Genomic DNA, 21140 nt, shown 5'->3' with positions numbered 1-21140 from the left:
TAATAAAAGAGGCTCACTGGGAGATGGCGTTTGATTATTTAATGATAATGTGACTTAAAACATATATGATGCAGTATTTGGGCTAATACAGAGGACTTCACAGCAGCTTCCCCCGTCTCGGTAAAGTAGGTTCGGCCACTGCATGTGATAAATAAAATCTTTTTAAAACATTTGCCATAAACATGACCGTCTCACTATAAAATATATTGAAATTGTGACGTTTATAAATATGTTTTCTCTGAAAATCACAATTTTCAACCCATGACAATATAATAAGGGCATATCAGCAGTTAATAGCCATTTCCTATTATTTTATGCATTACTGTACATTAGTTATATTTGAAAATAACAAAGGAAACTTTAGAAAATTTATATTTCCCTTGTGTTTGTAACTAACAGGCTTTCCACAAGTATTTTTATTTTGTAACAATTTTTCCTCCCCAATCAAATGGACTAATAAATCACACTCTCTCTGCGTTATAGGACTTGCCCTTGATGATTGGAAGGAAAAAATGTCCACGATGAGAGCGCAGTACGGTACTCTTAATATTAGCGCCAACGAAGGCAAACAAACGCACACGAGTAAGACGATCCATAATGCATCGGCAAAGTGGACAGTATTACCCTACTTGGTCCCACACAAAGGGGAAGAGATTCGAGCAATTAAAAATACCGCTTGAAAGAACAATCCCTTCAAGAAGACTCTTCGTCAGAGAGGGAAGATGTTGTTGCTTAATAATATGGGTGTAAGTCACAGTACTCAAGGAAGGTTAAGTCACGGTACTCAAGGGGGTTAAGTCACTGTACTCAAGGGGTTTAAATCACGGTACGCAAGGGGTTGTCACAGCACTCAAGGGGGTTAAGTTATGGTACTCAAGGGGGTTAAGTCACTGTACTCATCTTCCTTGTCTGTACCGAGGGGAACTCAAAAATAAATAATATACATACATTATATACACACATACACACGCACACACATAAAATCTACCGCTGAGAAAACTTCCAATACACAATGACTTGAAGAAGGAGATTTAACTCAATTATTCTGACATCACTTCTGAAATCTGTTTTGAGACATAATTTCACATTGGTCTTTCTTTAGTCCCTTAAGTGTGGACAGTGATGTGTGTATTGTGATAAAGTAAGGTTTGAGAGCCACCCACCAGGAGAACACCATACCCCCCACCCATCCATTCTACGAAATAAACCACAAGTCGTATGTAAAAGAAATGAGTATTCAAGTCGATTGTTTGCGCTCTTGCTGGCATTTTTCTCTCTCACGTCGACAGGTGATAAAAGGAAAAAAACAAAACAAGCCTCTCACTCACATTGAATCATTCACTCACAACTGTTGTCTTGTCCTCATAACACACTCACTCTTGTACTCTACCACCACTCCTACACTTTGTTAATGTAAACAGTTCAATGCATCAGAGAATCAAGGTTTGATATACTCTTAAACACATCAGTTATTTCCATAGAGGAGGAGAACTGTCAGACCCAACTTACCGTAAAAAACACCACCCAGCAGAGGTGAACATGATGCACTGTACTGTATCATGGTATGGTAAAGGAAAAAGAAAAAAGGAAAACCTGATTTATGACATAGTTTTGGCATAAAAATACTCCACACTTCCATTTCCTAATAAATTTACACTTTGTTCATAATGACTATATAATCTTCACCAACCATATACCTACTATGTAACAAATAACATGGCTAATTTCATATCCTTTAAAAAATAGAACATTATACAAATGACCCAATAATTCTAGGGCTACTTTTTCTTTCTCTCAGTTGAGCACTTGGGACAGTACCATTTCCCCTTGGGTTTTGTAGTCAGTCCAACACAGGCAAAGTGGAACCATTCAATTGGACACTGAAAAAAAAAATGATTATTTCTATAAGACTTGTCAACATGTTCAGTACAAGTCCATTAAGTGTGGCTCATGACCCCAGGGACATGTCGACACTGACAGCTAAGAGTAATTCATCACTCAACCCAGCCTCCCCATTAACCTTTCACTCTAAACTAACATAAACTGACCATTAACCAATATATAACTACTATATGATACTGATCATGTTTTATATACTAATTTGTTATTAATGTAAGCGTTCTTCTGTAAGGTGTTATTTGTGTTGGTTGAAGCTTACTGGTGTTCAAGGTTGCAAGAGTTGGTGGCTAAGACAGAATGGTGGCTACACTGATTAAATTCTTCACTACAAGACATTTTGTAGAGATTCACACGAAAATTTGTTCCTGTATTTGTGTTAATACAAAATGATGATGTATTAATTTGTATATACAGTACATAATCGTTTAATAGTGTACATTTAAGTACAGTACTGTAATATACAAACACTAGTGAACAGTCACCCACACGTACAGCATTTATTTGTATAGACCTTAAAGGTTAATACGCCCATATTGTTCTGGTAACACTGCTCAACCGCGTGTCCATACGTACGATATAATTCATCATCTACCCCCCCCCCAAGCCTCCCTCCTAATTCATGGCTCAGAGTCGCACTTCCGTCACCCCACTGTCTGCCCCAACCCCCACGCCTCCCTCCTAATTCGTGGCTCAGAGTAGCACTTCAGTCACCGTCACTGTCACCCATTGTCTGCCCCCACCCCCAAGCCTCCTCTAGGCTCAGAGTAGCACTTCCGTCACCCACTGTCTGCTCCCTCCTAATTCATGGCTCAAGTGCACTTCCAGTCTGCCCCAAGCCTCCCTCCTAATTCGTGGCTCAGAGTAGCACTTCCGTCACCCCACTGTCTGTTTTGGCCGGAATGACCATCCAGCAGTTGCAGCCAGTAAATAAAACAGACTGGCATTGCACATTACTTTTATGTGCATATATCTCCTTATTATTAAGCCTGTGATTGTCAATATTCATATTATTATTATTTTATTACAATTACTAATTTCCAATGTTTATTTGTCTTATATTCTAATTATATCAGTTCAGGTAAAGGTTATAAGGTATTGGTATGTCTTACTAAATAAAAGAGGCGAATTAGGCTCAACAATCTGGCTTTTAAACCATTTATCAACAGCCATTAACCACAACAAATCAATAAATCCTTCCTAACTCACCTTCATCTTTTTTCCCCAAAGTTCCTTTCTATTCTCAAACCTGTCTGTCTGTCTACCAAGTTCTCACTTTCTCCTAGGAACACTCGGCCTACCCTGGTTCTTTCTTGAAGTCACTATCACACTGGCCAGATTTACCGTCAAGCTTCTACATAATCCACTATTTCAGTGGACCATCAAATCACATAAACTTCTGAAATTAAGGGATACTGAGGACACCCACGGAAGTAACGGTGTCATGTAAGATAAATTACTTGATAGTCTACTAAAAAATATAAGCATCTAAAAGTTTTACAGAATTAATTACTTAATTATATGCTAAGGCAATTTATACTACCAACAAAACATAATATAACCATAACAAATAAATATTATGTTTTCATTTGACTGCTCACTTTGGGCTGTGTATAGCCTGAGAAAAAACAACCTATTTTATAATGTGTTTGCTGGCTGTGAAAGACAGAGGCTGTCCTAACAGAAATATAATACTGTATATAAATTTCCCAGTGGTGAGAGACACCAGTCTGAGAAGGAAGGGTTGCAGTCAAGTCACTTGTGTTGTTTTTGGGAGTAGAAGATAAACGGCCGCACCGGGCACGAGTGAAAGCCGTCGGTCTGCTGTCATAAGGTGTGACGGCGCCTTAATGTGCCGCCTGTATTTCACCATCCATAGTTTTCCCGCCCCCTTCCATCACCTTTCCTTCCGCCCAACTTCACAATCTCCTTATCCACCCAATCCTGCCTCTCTCTCCCCTCTGTTTCCAGCCAAACTTCTCTCTCTCTCGCCCTTGCCCTCTTACTGAGACACAATAATCCCATACAAACACTACATACTCGGTTCAATTTATTTGCAGATCTGTGTTCAGCTTAAGCGCTTAATAGGACCCTTTATTAATGCTTCATGACCTTAAATGTAACATGAAACATTATTAAAAATTACAAACTAACTATACACACACGTGGCCTGACTTGGTCTAGTGCATCCGGCCGCTACACCATGCCAGGGTTAAGCCTGCTCACAGAATCTGCAAGGCTTCGATCCCGACCACGGCAGGGCGGTTATTAGGTGGTTTCCCCATACGCCTACACCTCACTCTTGCCCCTAAAAGGCATGGCAGTGTCTGGAAGTTCTAGAAGCTGCCAAACTGGGTCTGTGTTAGACAATAAACAACAATCATAATTATCAGCTTTATATAATTATTATGGTATTTAACAAAATATTAACATTGACCAACAATGTAAAAGCTTTCTCATATGTTTCCCAAAGTTGATGTTAGTCTTGGTTACTATGATTGCCTTTGGAGTATTTTTTAATCCAAGAAACATTGTTTATAAAGTTTGGGGAAAAAACATACAGAAATTTAATCTGTGAGTAATGAAAGTTTTGTTAATAGGGAGTTTTGTATCAACACAAGTATTATTGGTTGTGATGGAGCTTGACTGTAGCAACTAAAGTACTGGATAAAACTGCATGTGCTTATGGTACCATTTGAAATGTTACCAAACACCGAGTCATTTACTGGTATTGCTGTTTGGAACCATTATTCATAAAACTGATTCACCATTACCAAATTGTGCCCATTGCTTTTATTTACCGCCCGGTACCACACTGATACATTCCACCAATCATAAAACTAAATGGGCTGGGAGATGGAGGAGGGCAGGAAGGGACAGTACCAGCCAGCAACAACTTATATATATTCATCCATAAAACATGTCAGTTTAACTCGTCAAATATACACAACATATATGTAAGAATGACAAAATTAACAGGAATCCTGACAGTTCTCTCCAGGAAACTGTTTAATCCGACACGCACCGAACCATGGGTATGTACGGATACTTGTGGGTGACTGTACATCAGTAAAGTAGTCAAGACCAATGCAATCAGCTTCTATGGCTCACCTGATGATTAGCCACCTCACCCAACAAGACAGTTTTAGAGTAGTTAAACTTCACGCTGGTTAAGATGGGTGGTTAATCTTCAGGTGAGCACTTGTGGGGTTAATCTTCAGGTGAGCACTTGGGGGATTAATCTTCAGGTGAGCACTTGTGGGGTTAATCTTCAGGTGAGCACTTGTGGGGTTAATCTTCAGATGAGCACTTGGGGGATTAATCTTCAGGTGAGCACTTGGGGGGTTAATCTTCAGGTGAGCACTTGTGGGGTTAATCTTCAGGTGAGCACTTGTGGGGTTAATCTTCAGGTGAGCACTTGTGGGGTTAATCTTCAGATGAGCACTTGTGGGGTTAATCTTCAGGTGAGCACTTGTGGGGTTAATCTTCAGATGAGCACTTGTGGGGTTAATCTTCAGGTGAGCACTTGTGGGGTTAATCTTCAGATGAGCACTTGTGGGGTTAATCTTCAGGTGAGCACTTGGGGGGATTAATCTTCAGGTGAACACTTGAGGGATTAATCTTGAGGCAGTTCATAAAGGTTAAAACTGTGAATGGTGTTGTCTGTGGTGTCTACTGGTGTACATTTAGCCCCTTGTGTGCTTGTGTCTTCCGAGCTGAATAAAATTGTCTGGCATTAACCATGTAAGTGGTGTCCCCGTAGTAAAGGTGTTAAGTTATGTCAAAATACCACAGTGTAGACCTGAGTACTGTACATGTATTTTTTTTAGCCAGCAGACGATCATTTTACTGTGCTCAAGGGGCAGTTCTCTTGCACGGTTAAGCCCTAAACACGGTTGGGTACCCCCCCCCCCCCTCCAGGAGAAAAATTTGATATAACGAGCTTCTAACACAACACTATATGAAGGTTGTGTATCATTCTATTCCTGATTGTTTAGTGACTTAGTATAATACCTTTCTGGCATATAACTCCCATAGATGTCTGTCGGTCAGGGGTGTGGAGTGGTGGTGTTAATGTCTTGACTGGTTGGCTTCATGTGAGCTGAGCTGTGTGGCTGGGTTGCTTGTGGCCAATAACCCTGCTTACAAATATTTATAGCACTTAATACACTTGGTTATAATAAATACAAGCATAAAATGTTTTCATGCTTGTGTGTTTTAAAATACTAAAATTCAGTAGTCGCAGCAAGTGCCATAAATATTTTTTTACAGTACAGTACAGGGAAGCCTCAGATAACAACGGTTCGACTAACAACTTTTCGTATTTGAAACCCTAGATAATTTAGGACCCAATTCAGTTTACGTCCTTATTTCATTCGTATTTACGACCAAAATATAATAAAATAAAATAAAATTATATTTTCATATGAATAAATCCTGATATACTGTATATTATAAAAAAAAATTACTGTAAAAAAATGAAGAGCGCCTTGCGCAAAGAAGCTGCCTTGCTAATGAGTGGTAAACCACAGTCGGAGCTTGGCGGACCTTTTGTTTTCACGCATCTGGAACAGGAACTGGAGAAAACTTTCTCAGGTTTCTTACAGCATTTTTGCATCCCTATTCAACATGAGCAAGAGAGCAAGTGATGGTAGTGTTGCTTCAAAAGCTAATAGAAAGTGTTTAAGCTCAGCCGAGAAACAAGATGTGTTAAAACGATATGAAAAAGGTGAGAGGTCTGTGGATATTATATGGAGCAAGCAATGAACATATTTTCTGAAGAGGATCCATTAACAGAACAAAGCATTAAAATTTAAATAAACGCAAATGACCTCTACATAAAGATGTATAATGAGAAAAGAAAGCAGCTGTGCAAGGTTCTTTCGACAGCTTTATTATTCAAAGGCCTAAACCATCAACTTCGGCTACACCATCAAATTCAGCATCATTAGCAGCTTCAACGCCAACTTCAGGTTCAGTAACAGTTTCAGCAACAGCTTTATGGAAAGTTACAGCTTCAGCCAGAGTTGAACCTGATGACTTCCTCATCTGACTAAAAACTCGCACAATATTCATTGGCTGTCCTTATGGTTTAGACTTTACTGCCATTGGTGAATAGAATTTTAGTTTTACATTCATAAGTCTTATTTAAAACATATATGAACAGTAATAAATGTTGCTTTCATATTCATATGCAGAGAAATGACGATATGTTTACACATGTACGCACTTACTGTACACACGTTGGCGTTCCCAATCGTCTCGCCTTATTTCTTTACCATTAGTGGTTACCTACTTCTAGTGTTTCATATATTAACATTAAATAACATTACTTAAAACATAAATACAGGAATTAAATTTTTTTAATTAATTTCACTACAGCTACAACCAGGGTCTTATTTTCTTCAGTTTCTTATGTAGAACCATCGTCACTCACGAAAACAATGCCCTCTTGTCTCCTCGTGTGTTTTAATATTCTACATATTATTAATGAATTTCAATGTTCATTTCACATATTTAAACATTAATTCAATCAAATAAATATTCAGTAATAAAAAATAATGAATCTTTTGTACATATTCTTAAGATAAATGACGCGGTATCCTTAAATGTGCACGTATATGTTGGCGTTCCCAATCCATCTCTTTTTTTCTTTGCCATTAGTGGTTAGCTACTTCTATTGTTCCATTTATTAACACTAAATAACGTTACTTAAAACATACAAATTAATTTTTTTTTCCATTAAATTTACTACAGCTACAACCAGGGTCTCATTTTCTTCATTTTCTCGTGAAGAACTATCGTCCCGGACTCCCGGCTGTAAACACTGACAACAACAATGGCGTCCCATCTCCTCTTGTGTGACCATATTATTATTCATTTATATTGTATAAGGTGCATTCAGAAACATTATTTAAAGAATATAGTTTGTACTTTTCATTAATTGTATTGTTTTGGGGGAAAAGAGGGTAAAAAGCCACACAAAAGATATGAAAAGGTCACACTTGGGAACGCATCTCATTATTATTGCTTTATTTTAATGGTAATTAATGATTCGCGATAAGATGATTCACCTCACACTGCAATATTGGAGGACACATTACCGTCGTTATTCAAGGCTTTACTGCACAGTATAAGCAAAGTCCGTGCGGCTGGCCACCCACTGCAGAGTTGCCACATTTTTTATTAACTTATATCTACCAAATAACTCAATAAAATAGTGATCAAATACTAAATATTACAAACTTAATAGATGAAAAAAATTATATGTACGTGACTAATGTTAAGTTAGGGAACCAACCTTTATAATTCAAACTATATTACATTAAAGTGTGTGTGGCTGTGGACTGAACACCTGACTCACTCTACGTGTGGGTGACAGCACCACACAGAATGTAAGTAGTTCGCAGTCATATTTCCCGCCTCTGCTGAAGGTCGTGTAATATTTCAATGTGATTCTGATCTTTTAAAATGTTGTTTTTGCATAATGTACTATCAATGATATGTAATTTGTCTTATTATGTCTTATTGTAGGTAAAAATAAGTATACACTATATTAAATGCATCCTCCGAAAACGTGAATTTGCTTCCCGAGTTTATCGGTTAATTCATGTACAGTATAGTCTTCATTTAAGCGGATTTTGTTTACGCGTATGGTCATTTACGCAGCACCTTGCCAGAATGAAAATTTGTAATTACGCGGTAAATTTCATCATTTACGCGGGAAGCGGCGCAGGCAGGGTGCGCACAAGGTCGCCCAGTCAACAAAACATTACCTAGTTCTTCACCCGCCACCCACCACAGCCAGCCCAAGTCAGTGATAGTGAGGATATGGACTTTGAGGGGGTTTGACAAAGAGGCCCTGCTAGCCTCTGTGGTGGATAGAGATACAGGTGAGGGCCAATAATCTGCCCTCTGCCTCGGAACCAACCCCCCATCCCCGTGTACCCAGCCATCTCTTCTACTAAGTAAGTGTTAAAAAACCTAATATTATTGATATTTCTCTTAAATATTAGTTATATGTGCATACTGTACCATCATAAAATTAAGAGGTTTTTTACTACAACGTACTGTAACTATTGTGTCTGGGTGAAGTATAATTTGTTTATATACTGAAGATATTTGTTTTTAGCTCATAAAATTCATAGAAATTACCCGGCCAGAATATAATTTACATTGCTGGAATTCTTATAAGACGGTGATTAATTTAAATATAAACATCCTAAAATTTGCATTAGACATACCAACAGGGCCGGATTTACCAATAGGCTAAGTAGGCCATTGGCCTAGAGCCCACCAGTATCTGGGGGCCCACTGAAACTAATTTGTCGCGCAGCGTGCCAGCGTATAACCTTGTTTCAAGTGTACACCGAGTATTTCATTTATATTCACAACCATAAGGGCCCCTGTACAATAAGTATAGGGCCCGGAGTATGGGGCCCCTGTACAATAAGTATAGGGCCCGGAGTATGGGGCCCCTGTACAGTAAGTATAGGCCCGCAGTAGTCTTCAACTGGTGGGCCATGAGGTGGTCCTCAGGTGGGCCATGGACTAGGCCCTATAGTAAAATGAAGAAAATAAGATAAAATAAGATAATAAAAAATATATATATACAGTACAGTGACCCCTCCGTTAACGAACTCAATCCGTTCCAGGAGGTCGTTCGTTGACCGAAAAGTTCGTTGACCGAAACCATTGTTTCAATGGGTTTTTGGGTAATTGGTTCCAGCTCACCGAAAATTTCCTAAATTCAACAAAAATGGTAGAAAAGTTCACTTACTTTGAGGTGTGTATGTAGAAGGCTCCTGGACGACGATGATGATGATGGGATTTAGAATGGGGGTGGAGGAGAAGGAAGAAGAGAAGGCATTGGGGTGGAAGAGAAGTCACCCCATGGCACCATTTCACCCATAAAATTTTAGTCTCTTGGTGTAATTCAAGATTATTTTCTTTAAATCAACACTGCACTGCATTATATATTGTCAATATGTAAAATATATTTCAAAATGACCAATAATTTGCTTGGAAACACAGAAAAAAGCATTTAGTTGAAGAGAGTCTCAAGCAAGATGTTACCTCCAGTGAAAACAGAGAGAGACTAACTCCTGTTTGCTGTGTTAAGAGGCTGGATGCCGCACATTAAACTAGTCACTTTACCTTCAATTATGTTCAATAATTGTTAAAATGACTAAAAATTGAATATTAAACTTTTAAAATTATTGAATAGTATAAACTTCTTGATATTTACTAAAATAGTAAGGAATTTAAGCCCTAGAACCGATTAATGTATTGGCGGACTGATACTAAAGCTGGTTGCCCGGTCAGTGCAAGCGAAAACATGTTGAGGTCGGTTCGTAAGAACTTCGTAAACCGAATTTTTTTTCGTTAACCGAATTGAAGATCCTTATGGAAGGCAGTTCGTTAATCGAAATTACGTTAACCGAGGTGTTCGTTAAACAAGGGGTCACTGTACTGTATATACATTTTTTAAATGTCCATGTGCCACCATCGATCTATCTATCTATCTATACATACATTTATACTGGAGAGAGAGAGAGAGAATAAAGTTCAAGAAACCTTCAGCGCCTTGATGTGTGAAGGACAGGATCGTTTCATGTTCAGTACGTCAGGGTTACCGTTGGTTTGCCGACAGCTCGCTCAGCCAGTCAGTATCTTCTCAGCCTCAGCTCAGTGATATTTTATATTGTGTAGCGGCACTCATTATTTACTAATGATATTTTACATGTTGCATTAAATGGACTTCAGTGTTATATCACGTGTGTTTTTGTGTCTATTTTTTGTGATATTGGTATCTCTTATAGACTTACACTATTGTTTTGCTTACAGATTATTCTTGGGGATTCTCATGAGATAAAAATGTCGTCCCTGAAAAAATATCTGAGTGGCTCACAAAAGAGAAAGTTAAAAGTAGCCAAAGCTGCACAACTGCAATCAGTTCCAAAGCTGACAACATTTTTTAAACCAAAAGGAGATTCAGAGCCAAGTACCAGTGACAGTAAACTCCCAGGGGATGACACAGAAGATGTTCACTTTCATGATTCAGATGACGAAGCGAGGTCAGCTGAGTCAGTCACAGAGATTAAGTTTATCAGCACCTACAGCAATGGAAGTACCACCTGTGACTGAAGCTTCACCCGATTCATCTCAGTTGACTTATAAGAAACATTCTGTGGAACGAGGTGTCAGTGTTGATTTGTGTGTATCAAGTGATCCAGCTGACTGGCTGACAATTGATGATAAACTGATTGAGTATTTACTAAACCATCCTCTTGATCTAAATTGTGAACAAGGTGACTTCTCAAGATCTGCAAGAAGTGAAAATGTGGGTGAAAAGGAAAGAGTTCGATATGAGTCCAAATCCTAGTTTACACGTCAAATGGCAAATGATGAAAAAGTTAAAAGGGAATGGCTTGTGTATTCTCCAAAAACTGGAGATGTATTTTGTGTTCCATGCAAGTTATTCAGCAAGCAAGTCTCATTGTTTACTAGTGGGTTTAGCGATTGGAAAAACTGCCAGCGTAGAGTTGCTGAACATGAAAGTAGCAAAGAGCATAAAATCTCAGTTACTACTTGGGGTGTGAGGGCAATTACAGCAAGGCGAATTGATTCCACTTTGGCTTTGCAAGTAGAATTGGAGAGAAAATACTGGAAAGAAGTTCTATTGCGCATAGTTGAAACACTAAAATTTTTAACATCAGAGGTAGTGATGAAAGAATAGGCTCTAGCAACAATGGGAATTACCTTGGAGTACTGGAAGTCCTGGCAAAATTTGACCCTTTTCTTGCACAGCATCTGGAGAAGTATGGTGCTGTAGGTAGTGGAAAGACTTCATATCTCTCAAAAACGATTTGTGAGGAAATGGTCAATCTGATGGCTGAAGACATTCACTCAATTATCATAAGTGAAGTGAAACAAGCCAAATATTATTCAGTTAGTGTAGATTCCACACCGGATGTTAGTCATACTGACCAACTTACATTCATAGCTCGTTATGTCAAACCTGATGGCAAACCTGTTGAGCGATTTCTAAAGTTCATAGACATACATGACCATGGTGCAGAGAGCATGGCCTCAACTGTTGTACAGTTAATTAAAGATGTTGGTGTTGATTTGAGTGACATGAGAGGGCAGAGTTATGACAATGCTGCCAATATGTCAGGCATTTACACTGGTCTCCAAGCCAGAATAAAGGCTATGAATCCCCTGGCATATTATGTCCCTTGTGCAGGTCACTCCTTGAACCTTGTAGGAACATCAGCTGCCAGCAGTTGCCTTGGGTCTGTTTCATATTCCAGATTTTTGCAAGCCTTATACAACTTCTTCTCAGCCTCCACATATAGATGGGATCACTTGAAAGCTGCACTACCTGCTGAAGGGATTGTAGTGAAATCCCTTTCAGAAACTCGCTGGAGTGCGAGGGCTGATGCTGTTAAAGCAGTGTTTTTACATTACCTTGAGATAAAGTCAGCACTGGAGAACATATGTTCTGACAGTAGACAAACTGTGGCTACAAAGCTTGAAGGTGAAGGCCTCATAAGACAAATGGAAGCATTTGAAACAGCACTTCTTACTGTAATATGGTATAAAATCTTAACAAGGTTTAATGCAACCAGCTTATCACTTCAAAAAGTTGAGACCGACCTTCTGTCAGTTGTGAAACTGTATGAGAGTTTGATCTCCTTCGTCTCAGAAATGAGACAGGGTCAGTTTGATGAAATAGAAGATCAGGCTAGGGCTTTTGCTGAGCCTGTCTACACAGAGACAACAAAAAGAACAAAAAAGAGAAAACATTTCTTTGATGAATCAGTTGGCAATGAAACTCAACTTGATCCACGTGAGAAGTTCAAGGTGGACAATTTCTACACCATATTAGATTGCCTTAGGAATGAATTAGAGCACAGAGTGAATGCCTACTCAGAAATAAAGAAGCTGTTTAGCTTCTTCACGGAGTATGACAGTATGAAATATGATGATCTCAAAGCCCAACTGGAATTGGTTGTTAGTACCTATTACAGTGACCTGGAAGCATCTGTTCTAGAGGAGTTTTTGCAATTTAAAGACATTTTGTCTTCGGAATCTGACAGGTCAGTGACAAACATCTCCACTTTACTGAGGTCCAAAGATGGTATTTTGACAACTGCCTTTCCAAACATTAGTATCTTGGTAAGAATTTTCCTTACCATCCTCATTACAAATCGTGAAGGAGAGAGGTCTTTCTCTACTCTATCTAGGGTGAAAAATACCTGAGGTCTACCATGGGACAAACCAGATTAAACTCACTTTCATTATTATGCATTGAATCTGGCCTCCTACAATCCCTTGACACAAACAGTATCATTGACACATTTTCCATGAAAAAAGTAGGAAGAAGTTATCTTGAAATTCACACAGTTTGCTGTACTTCATGTGCTGGCAAAATTTATTATGCTTCAAGTTAATTGTATTTCTGTCATTATTCCCATATATAAGATGTACATGATATAGAACTAATTTGATTAAAAGTAATGATGTGTCACATTGTGTTGAAATTCTTATGTCTTACATTATAATATTATGATATTACGTCATGAGCCGGTTAACGTCCAACCGAACAACATCCGATCGCATATACGTCAGTGCCCCCCCCCCCCAAAAAAACACTTCCGTGACGCCTGCTGGACCACCACTCCACGACCCCCTGACGGAGACACGATGATCCTCCCCATACTGGCCAGATATTATGTGTTAAAGGAATATCCTTCCTTCCTTAGGCATTTGCCTCCAGGTGTAATGTTAACCTACATCTATTGAGGATAAAATCTTTCACCTACAAATTGACAATAACACATTTGCTGTAATCAGACATATCTAGTTGCCTCAACAATTGCAAAATTGGGGTTGCAGTTTCAAATTCTGTGTCATTACTAAAGAATAATGAAGTCTCTGGTGCACTGCACTCTAAGATTGAGAGAAAATGGACGACTCAGGCGTCCTGAAGTGAGAGAAAACGGACTCCTATGACGGGGCACTCAAATAAAGAGAGACGTAGCTACATGTTTTGCGGACTACCCACTGTACAGTATTGATCGTACCCTTTTCATCACTTTGTAATAAACCTAGCCATGCCTATGTGTGTTTATGATATTTACCATAACATTATATATATATATATATATTTAGAGGGTCTAAATGGTCGTAAAATGGGAAACTTTGGGTTGGGTGCCTGGAACCAATTAGAATAAATCCCATAGGTTTCTGTAATTTCGGACAACATCCATTTCGGTTAACATCACGTTTCCAAGAACGTATTTAGGACGTTAACCGGCGCATGACTGTATATATTGATTATTGAAACATGCAAACATTTCTATAAATTTCGGGGCCCACTGATGAGTTTGGCCTGGGGCCCACAAGTAGGTAAATCCGGCCCTGCATACAAATTTGAGATCTAATTTAAGAATTTTATTAGAGAGCAAAAATTTTATCTATTGTGCAAAATATATGACGTTTATATTCAAATTATTCACAGTCTTGCAAGGAATCCAGCAATGTCAATTATATTATCCTAACCATAGTGTGAGGTATTATTTATAACTAAACCTAAAAACCTAGTGTTTTCACCCAAGCATTTCTCAGAGAGGGAGGAGCCAGCGAGCGTGGGAAAAGGGGAGGGGGGGGGAGTTGAGTCCATTATTTGAATGGACATTAACCGGCGACTGTATTTCTCTTAAATATTAATTGTGTGTGTGCATACCATCATAAAATTAAGATGCTATTTTTACTACAACGTACGTATTGTGTCGGAAAAAGCGTAGTTTGAGGGTTGGCCCAGTCTCTATTTCAATTAATACCATATGTTCTGTTATTTCATTTGCACGTTTCTCATTTTATGCAGACGTCCACTGGTTCAATTGACCGCGTAAATTAAGACTATACTGTATAATATTACTGATAAACTTCCTACGTGCTTATGTTTGAAATAATGAAGCTATGTATCTTTATATAATTTAGCTAAATATCTTTCTCGTCAGAAACGGTCATTATGAATAAACTCATTTAGAGATACACTGTACATCATTACTTCAGGACAAAATCAGACAGGTTTGCAACAGCCAATCAGCTGTAACTCGTGAGGAGGGGGGCGGGGCATCTCTTCTCAGCTGGGACAAAACACGCAATAGTTTCCAAAAAGAACAATTAAGTCAATAAAGGCAGAATTTGTATCATTTGGAGGTTATAAATGGGAAAATCAGAGGTTGATGTAGAGTGGCCAGTCTATATTGTTATTTTTCCCATTAGTTTGTGTATTTGGTGAATTTGAATTTGGCACAATTTTTCCAGTCTATATTACTCACAAAATACAAGATTTTACTATACAATACAAAAACACCCGAGTACAGTTATGCATTAAAGAAAAAGTATTGGAATTTTCTGATGAAAAGGGGGGTCCAGACCCCCAGGACCCCCTGGGTGGTCAAACTCACAAACTCAAGGTCGACTCTTGGAATTACTGTAGAGTACATACAGTACAGTACACTTTATTCTGTAAACTTACTGATTGTTTAGTTTACATAGATATATTTATTGAGTTTACTTATCACACATTTTTCACACTAGTTAAACATGTTTTGTTTAATACTAAATGTACTAAAGGGAATATTATCATGACCCAGTCAAGTGGTACAATAATCTCACCTAAACCTCATAACCTATAAAATCATCATACAAGACACAATATTACAGAGCAACATAGTGAGTAGCGTAGATTCACAGACAACAATAGACAGCGAGACACTGCGTGCAGTTGCTTCCACCCCTCAGCCGCCAATTCCCGCGTGCACGGTGGCGGGAAATTGTTTAATTACTTATCTTCCAAACGTGGTTAAGGCGTGTTTGATGCAGTTAGATAGTAGTATTAGTTTCAATTAATAGCACGGTAAAGCCCCGGCTCGGATAAACAACCGGCGGTAAGATGACCATCTACTGTACAGTACATGAAAGGATTATTTTCCTGACAAAAATCCTGTATTTTGATTTGTCATCAACTGAAGACATCTTCCCATAGTCTCCCATTATAAAATCCGAGACACATTCCAAAGAAAATAAATTACACCCCTAAAACGTCTTAAAATATCACAAAACCCATTTTTAATGGACATTTTTGGTCTACACATTGATTATAAGACAATAATAAACATAATGGCTGCTGGTGTAGATAAATAACTTTATACTTGTACGTAGGAGAAACAAGATGACACGTGAAACAAAGTGAACAGCATGAAATAGTAAGTCAGTAAGTAGTGTACTGTATATTATTTGAGATCCTGTACAGTACATTCTTTAAAAACCAACTATTGATCATCCTTAATCCTGCACCTTTGTTTACAACTGTCAGATGATGCCACACAAAACCAGCAATATCCACACCTCCAGACTCACACAGTGCCAGCAATATCCACACCTCCACACTCACACAGTGCCAGCAATATCCACACCTCCACACTCACACAGTGCCAGCAATATCCACACCTCCACACTCACAGTACCAGCAATATCCACACCTCCAGACTCGCACAGTGCCAGCAATATCCACACCTCCAGACTCGCACAGTGCCAGCAATATCCACACCTCCACACTCACACAGTGGCAGCAATATCCACACCTCCACACTCACACAGTGCCAGCAATATCCACACCTCCACACTCACACAGTGCCAGCAATATCCACACCTCCACACTCACACAGTGCCAGCAATATCCACGCCTCCACACTCACACAGTGCCAGCAATATCCACACTTGCATGTACTGTACACCTTTAACTGTGTATACTGTACACCTTTAACTGTGTATACTGTACTGTACACCTTTAACTGTACAGTACAGTACAGTACAAACATTACCTTAGCTAACAATACCCTGTACAATTTGTGGCCCATTACTCTATGATGAATGACACCTTACTAATTCTTTTTGGTATTTGAGAATTTGGCAAAGTTGCTAAATTGGCACAAGAAAACACTGACTATTGTAACTCAGAGAAGAAATTATGAAAGATAAAAGGCCATATTGATGTATTATCAGTTAACTGCTGAATTTTATAACAGACTCAAGAAGGCTATGTAGCAACCCAGCCAGACATTTGTTGAAGACAGTCACACAATTATTGAACTTAACCCCGTCATCAACTCCTGGATGTCACTTTAAAATATATTATTTGGGTAATACCAGATGATTTCACTCATGCCCGTGGGGTTAAGATCAGTGGTTGTCTGCTTGCCAAGTAATTACAATACTTTTGAAGATTTAAGTTAGCTTATTCTCCTATGACACAGACAGCCAAAGATTCAGAAATAATGTATCTTGGTGACAGAGAAGTAACAAGCTTAGAGAGAGCTGCAACTGTAATCTGAGAATCACACGAAGTACCAGTTATCAGGAACAGAGAAGTACAGTAGTGGTCAGGCTAGTTGAGGAGTTGGCCAGGAGAACCATTACTTGTTTTTGATTAGGGTTTGTTGTCTTCCTCCAAAAGAATTAACAACAACTGCACAACTTCAGTCCTGCTCCCCCATGTTAAGTCATCTACTGCCCAGACAGGTTTGGGTGACTCTCACAGGTCTTGGAGAACTAGAAGTGAGTTAGTGGCCCCCAACCTTTCATGTTTGATTGCCATAAGTATGTGAGTGACAGAGTACAATACACCAGGACTTGTGAGTACAGTACCTTGTGAGGTATTGGCTCACCTCTGTGTGGTGGTAAAAAGGTTAGGTGAGTGTATCTGTCATAATGTTTGGTGGTTCAGTTGCTGTTCAACACTAACCTCTCAAACCTGACCTGACCTAACCTAATGTAACCTACACTACCCTAACCTAGCCTAGCCTACTCTAACCCAATACAGTAATCACCCCGTTAGTCAGAATAATTGGTGCAGAGTTCTTTCGGGAATGAGACAAATATCTCAAGCCCAGAAAAATCTCACATCCCAGGAATTTTCCCGGCACTAGGAAAAGTTTCGGAGGATCTAAACTATGCCTCACACACGGACAAACACTATTGCACCCTCCTGCTGGGGAAAGTTTTGTGTGAGTTTAAGAAAGTCTAAACTACACATCTTAAATCACATGGCTAAACACACTTCCATTACATTTAGACCGCAGGCACGAGCGAAAATATTTACCTCTCGCAAAAATGATCCTGAATAAATTATCTACAAGATTGTTTCAATAAAAGATCCTTAAACAAACTATTCTTTTATGAAAAAACTTGAAGGAATGTTTATACCTACGTACTGGAGTCTATAATCAGCTCTAATTAAGTTAAAAACAAAAAAAATTTAATAAAATAATCCTGAATATATTATTTAAAGACTGGAACTTTCCCCGGTGTGTGATAGTGTCTTTCCGTGTGAGATGCGTACAGTGGTTTAAACTATTCTGGGATGTGGGATTGTTTCCAGTTTTGAGAAAGTCGTCGCATTCCCCGGATATCCGTCACTCCCCGGAAGAGCTCTGCGCCAATTATTCCTGGTAACGGGGATGTCGCTGCGTTAGGTTAGGTTAGTATCACGGTGGTTAAATCACGAGCCGAAATACTCGAGTAAACCGGGTTAAAAATAAAAGAAATACGACACTACAACGCAAAGAAGACAAAACTCACGTCCATCTTATCACAAGCGATCATCTCCCCATAGGACACCTGGTGGCAGAGACAGTAAGTAGGTTCGTTGGGGTCGACCGGCATGTCCAGCACGTCGGAGGGGTGAGCTATAGACAGACAAGGAAGGACCGACGCGATGACCGACTCCGCTTCCCCGTGTTTTTTCTTCAGTTTCTTGCGACCGGTCTTGGGCGTTGCTTCCTCCTCGTCCGACTGATTTCCTTTCCTCTTGTTTTTGCCTTTTTCTTCTTTTTTCTTTCTTCCTTCTGAAAAAAAAAATGTAAGATTATAAAAGACAACTTTCCCAAAACAACAACCACAACCCTGGCATAACTACAACCATCACAATATTTGTGAAAAGTTTTGGATTTTAGCCTTCCATTTTTTTTTTACATCTGATCCACATACATGGTGATAACCACAGATGACAAACAAAACACAAAGTTCCCAAGTGTTTCGTGTAATTCACATCCTCGGGTGAGCACAGGCCCCCATAATAACTGAATCAGTGACTCTTTTTTTCTCCACCAACTTTTGTGGAGTGTTATTATATATTAACCCTTTCGCTGCAATGCCCGCACTTGGCATTTTATTGGCTATCACACACCACACATCATCACCACCACCACACACCACCACCACACATCACTACCACCACACATCACCACCACCACACATCACCACCAACACACGTCTTACTTTTCTTACTGTTAGTTTCCTCTTCCTTTTTGCTGTTGTTAAGAGCTTTCTCCTTTATCTCGGCTTCAAACTTTGCCAGATCCGAGTCTAGCCTGCGTATGTGTTTGTCCACCTGTGAGGAGTAAACCGGGCTTCATTACACGTGTTCCCTCACCTCAGAGACCAATAATCAGTCTTACCTGAACTCTTACATAATGGATCTGCAGAGTTATTAAATACTGTACAGATGGGCTGAGAAATTGATGCTCGGGGGTAAAGGGGGCAGTTCTCGGGGAGTTCTGAAAGGGAGTTATGCCAATGTTCTCGTCAATAATACAGTCACTTAGATGCTTTCTCCTCTGAACACTACCAGATGCAGTAATATTATCTACTCTTCCTAGATCACAGTACAAAATGCTCTCTTCTCTACTGTGTCATGTAATATGATCGTCGTCAAGTGGTCAGAGGTTTGGTCCATGACGAGAACTGGGATTAGCTTGGGGTGCTGTCCTGTATCTAGTGTATACTGTACCACTAAGCTGCTTTAGGAAGGTGGAAAATGCGAGTCAGGAACACAAGTGCTGTACAGTATAATATAAATCTGTTCAATAAAAAGGTTGATATATTATGGCATGTTAGTCTAAGTCACACTCAGTCTAATGCCCCATAACTTGATGGATTTCTTTGCATAAAATTTTGACACACATCACAGTGAATAGACTGAATAAAAAAACTTTAATATGTGTCAATAAATGTTTAATAAATGCTTAAAAAATATAAATAAAAAGTTATAGATCTTGTACATCCCAAGACATAGTCAGGTATTTGTAATCCTAACTCTCATGATCCATTATCCTAAAATAGTCTAACCCTTCACCACAGAATGGCCATTTTTAACATTTCCTTTGGCTACCACCAGATGAGTTTATTCAACATGAGAGACCCCATACAGGCGGGGTTAACGTAACAGTAAATATACTATACTGTTATTCAATACTGTACAGAACACAACTACACCTGTACCGGGTTACTGTCATAACTCCTTTAGTGTCTGGTGTAAGTCCACAAAACTTAAACTGCGGTAAATGGACGACCGAGTTACTGTCTTGACCATAACTGTTTGCTCCTGACCCTGTAGTGCCAAGGTTAGGTTAGGTTAGCTTAGAGAAGTGTCAACCTGCAGTAACTCAGGAGAGAAGAGGTCACTCTAAGACACACCATCAACACACCACCACCATACACCACCAACACACACCACCACCATCACACACCACCACCATCACACACCACCAAACTATGAAAATAAGAATGGAGGAAACTGCAGCGGCCCTATTGGCCCATACTGGGCAGCCCCGTTTACACCCAACCCCCATTGCTCATATATCCATCCAACCTATGTTTGAAGTTATCCAGCGTATTCGAGTTAATGATGATATTTGGTAACTTGTTCCACTCGTCCACTTTTCTATTTCCAAACCAGTGTTTACCTATTTCGTGCCTAAATCTAAATTTGTCTAATTTAAAACAATGCTATGAGTTCGTTCCTGGTTGGATAGTTTGAGTACCTTTGTAATGTCCCCTTTGTTTAGCCATGACATCCATTTATACACCTCTATCAAATCGCCCCTCACTCTACGTCTCTCGAGGGAGTGCAAATTAAGATGCTTTAACCTGTCTCTGTATTCAAGGTTCCTAATGCCCAGGATTAGTCTTGTCATTCTCCTCTGAATTCTTTCCAAGGATTCTATATCCATTCTGTAATACTGTGACCAGAATTGAACTAAGTAATCCAAGTGAGGTCTCACAAGCGCAACATATAGTTTTAGGATGACCTCGCTAGTCTTGTAACTAACACTCCTTTGTATGAACCCAAGTACTTTATTATAGTGGAGCGGCATAGCTACAAT

At 39.2% G+C, this 21140-nt stretch overlaps 1 protein-coding gene across 1 annotated transcript; it reads right to left on the bottom strand.

The window, feature by feature from the left end:
* Positions 1–317: 317 nt before the first annotated feature.
* LOC121879269 (inhibitor of growth protein 4-like) lies at positions 318–19366 on the bottom strand (the record flags this gene model as incomplete). The annotated part of the gene is given in 3 exon segments (XM_042385860.1): positions 318–1880; positions 18556–18821; positions 19255–19366. Coding segments are annotated over 3 exon segments (480 nt in total), but the record flags the coding sequence as incomplete, so codon positions are not given.
* Positions 19367–21140: the final 1774 nt, after the last annotated feature.

Source organism: Homarus americanus, unplaced genomic scaffold (genome assembly GCF_018991925.1).
Source record: "Homarus americanus isolate GMGI-L3 unplaced genomic scaffold, GMGI_Hamer_2.0 scaffold16894, whole genome shotgun sequence".
Taxonomy (NCBI): domain Eukaryota; kingdom Metazoa; phylum Arthropoda; class Malacostraca; order Decapoda; family Nephropidae; genus Homarus; species Homarus americanus.
The sequence above is the reverse complement of the archived record's forward strand: the minus strand, read 5'-3'. Positions and strand labels throughout refer to the sequence as shown.